Genomic DNA, 3,296 nt, shown 5'->3' on the forward strand with positions numbered 1-3,296 from the left:
AAAATAACAAGTCACTGCACAATATGTGTACGTGGACAAGAAACAATAAATGATATCTCTGGCTGCCCAGTCTTGGCTAAGAAGGAATATATGCACAGGCACGACATAGTTGGGATCTGCATACACTGGAAGCAATGCCAACACTATGGAATAACAACAGAAGAATGACGGTATAAGTACAGGCCAGAAAAGGTCACAGAAAACGAGAAAGCAACCATACTTTGGGATATGCCAATACACACAGATAGAGAAATTAAGGCCAATAGGCCAGATACAGTTGTCAGAGATCATGAAGAAAACATGCTTTCTAATTGACGATTCAATACCAGCAATTGACAACGTTTCCCTAAACGAAATGAAACAATTCCTGTCATAGGGGGCGCATTAGGTACGATAAAAAATATTCAAACAAATACATAACAAAAACACCAGGACTTACATATATATATATATAACATACAGAAAATTGCACTACTGGGAACTGCACACATCCTAGGCAAAACCATTTCATTACAGTAACCGTAAGAGCATAACAGCACACAGAGCTGCGCTCGGTAGAGATGTGAAAGCACGTAATAGAAATAAAACTACTGAATGATAATAATAATAATAATAATAATAATAATATAATAATAATAATAATAATAATAATAATAATAATAATAATAATAATAATAATCAGAAGAAGAAGAAGAAGAAGAAGAAAAGGAGAAGAAGAACAACAACAACAGCAACAACAACAACAACAACAGCAACAACAAAAACAACAACAGCAACAACAACAACAGCAGCAACAACAACAACAACAAAAACAACAACAACTATAACAATAGAGATCGGCAATTCTCGAATGTATTTGTGGCGCAACTAACAAAGGAAGAAAGATTGCTTCCTGACAATGTGTGGGTATGGTAATTTGATATGAAACGTCTAAGATTCTTGCATTTAGCCATTCGACCTTTTAACAATCTTGCCGCAATATATATCTATACGACAACAAGTTACAACTGGAATTATTACAACAAATATCTGGCGTCTGGCATTCTTTCAAGTGATATCGTACAAAAGACAGAACATTTGATGGAACAATTTACGGTTTCAGCCTAATATTAACTGTCATTAAAATATTGGGTTATTTTTACGAAGCCAAGAATATTTAGTTTATTTTATAATTGATTAACCCAACTCTGTAACCTATAATCATAAATATTGATTTTATATTTTTTATCGTCTGTTTGATTATAATTTATGCGTGACTTACCACAACTGCATTTCTTGAGAAACAACAGATATTCTATTGGCAGTGTAACATATTGTTATGGAAGTAATGTGACGCTTTGCTTAATAGCTGAAGACGGTAGGATATATAAATGCATTCTGATATTTCTCTTTGTGTAGGTAAAAGTTGAGAGTTTTCCAAGAGGTGCAAACAAAATACAACCATACTTGTCTCTCTTTTTCGTTGCCGTGTACTAAAGGCTGCAATATATTTCTTTACAAATTAAATTGTAAGTAGAATTTGTAAAATTGTATAATATTTTCTTTGATTTTCAACCAAATTACTTCAGGAGATATGAATAATATTTTTTGGAATGCTATTCATATTTAAATTGAAACTCTATAAAGTTTTTCTGAAACATATCGAAAATAATTTCTTTGATGTTATTCAACACTGCAATAACGTAATTGGGAAAAAATATTTGAAATCGTCAAAAGAAATAGCTGCTGTCACTCCAAGAATATTGCTTAACCAACGGACCCATTTCTGTTTTTCAGTTGCTTTTTCTTACTGTTTACATTATTTGATTGTTCTGATTTCTTGTGACTCTTAATTTTAATTGACACTTTTATCTGTCAAATGGGAAATTTTCTGTATAAATCCTTAAAATCCTTTAGAAAACTTCATTTTATGCATTAATAACACTGTGCAACACTCGACAAAGTACAAGAGATATGTGGCCATTTTTAAATGCTAAATGACATGGGAAATCCATTTCTGGCCTTCTTTTTGTTGAATTAGGCAGGGTTTCTACAGAATCGTCACTGTATACGCTTTTTGTCATTGTTATTAAATAAAATTTTCTACCGCATTGTAAAATGGGTTTTAACCCAGGGCTAGAGATACAATGTGATTCAAAGCTTGTGTTTAATGTTATTTTTTATCTTTCAGATCTTTTTTGTTTTCAACAATGAGTGCAAGACAGTTCCAAAATGATCCAAATAGATTCTGTTATATCTGTGGGGAAACGACTTATGTTAAAGAAAAGTGCAGTATTACATGCCATATCAAGAAAATATACAAGGCGTACTTCGGTTGTTACTTAGTAGACCAGGATAAGTCATGGGGCCCTCATGTGTGTTGCCTTACATGTGTGAAGACATTGAGTGCCTGGTATGCAGGAAAAATGTTCGCAAGAAGTTTGGTGTGCCAATGATTTGGCGTGAGCAGAAAGATCACTCTAATGATTACTATTTCTGTTACCATGACTTTACAGGCTGTACTGCAGCAAAGAAAGAGAAATACATTGTTTACCCAAATTTGCAATCAGCAATGCACCCACTAGAGCACTCAGAAAAATTACCTGTGTCCAAACCTCCAGATCAAGAGATGCAGAGTTCCAGCAGTACGGATGAACATTCAAGTGGTGAATGTGTAGAGCCCAATGATCCAGAAAGTGAGAATAAACCAATGCCATCTTCTCAAGAGGCTCTAAATGACTTGTGCAGGGTTCTCTATTTAACTAAATAGAAAAGTGAGTTTCTGGCGTCAAGGCTTCAAGAACATAATCTTCTTGAGAAACACTGTACAGTGAAGATAACACATTACAAAAAACGTACAGAGGACCTGTTTGCATTATTCACCATGTAGGATGACTTTTGCTTTTGAAATGACATCAGTGAACTTTTTGAGCAACTGGAAATACCATCGTTCAGAAGACTATGTGCTAGTTGTGAATGATCTGCTGAGTCATTATCATGATATGGAATGTAACATGTCACTAAAAGTTCATGTGGGTAACTCTCATTTGGATTTTTTGCGGAGAATCTTGGTGATGTGAGTGATGAACATTGCGAAAGATTCCATCAGGATAATTCAGTGATGTAACAACGATTCAAAGGAAAATGGAACCCTGGCATGTTGGCAGACTACTGCTGGGGTATAAAAAGAAAAAGATCACACTCCGCACAAGAGGCTTAGAAGGACAAAAGTTGCTTAAACTGACAGGTGTGTTTTTAATACATAACCAATATGTTTTGTTATACCAACTAAATTTTTGTTTTGTTTTTTGTAACTT

At 34.1% G+C, this 3,296-nt stretch overlaps 1 protein-coding gene across 1 annotated transcript in view; it reads left to right on the forward strand.

The window, feature by feature from the left end:
• LOC115217614 (GATA zinc finger domain-containing protein 14-like) overlaps nt 1-2,215 on the forward strand; it is a gene marked incomplete at its 5' end in the record, with an annotated part of 9,550 nt that extends 7,335 nt beyond the window's left edge. The window contains one exon of the mRNA XM_029787365.1: nt 2,171-2,215. Coding sequence (XP_029643225.1) covers nt 2,171-2,215 — 45 coding nt within the window. The remainder of the gene's footprint in view (nt 1-2,170) is intronic.
• Nucleotides 2,216-3,296: the final 1,081 nt, after the last annotated feature.

This window comes from Octopus sinensis, linkage group LG11 (assembly GCF_006345805.1).
Source record: "Octopus sinensis linkage group LG11, ASM634580v1, whole genome shotgun sequence".
Taxonomy (NCBI): Eukaryota; Metazoa; Mollusca; class Cephalopoda; order Octopoda; family Octopodidae; genus Octopus; species Octopus sinensis.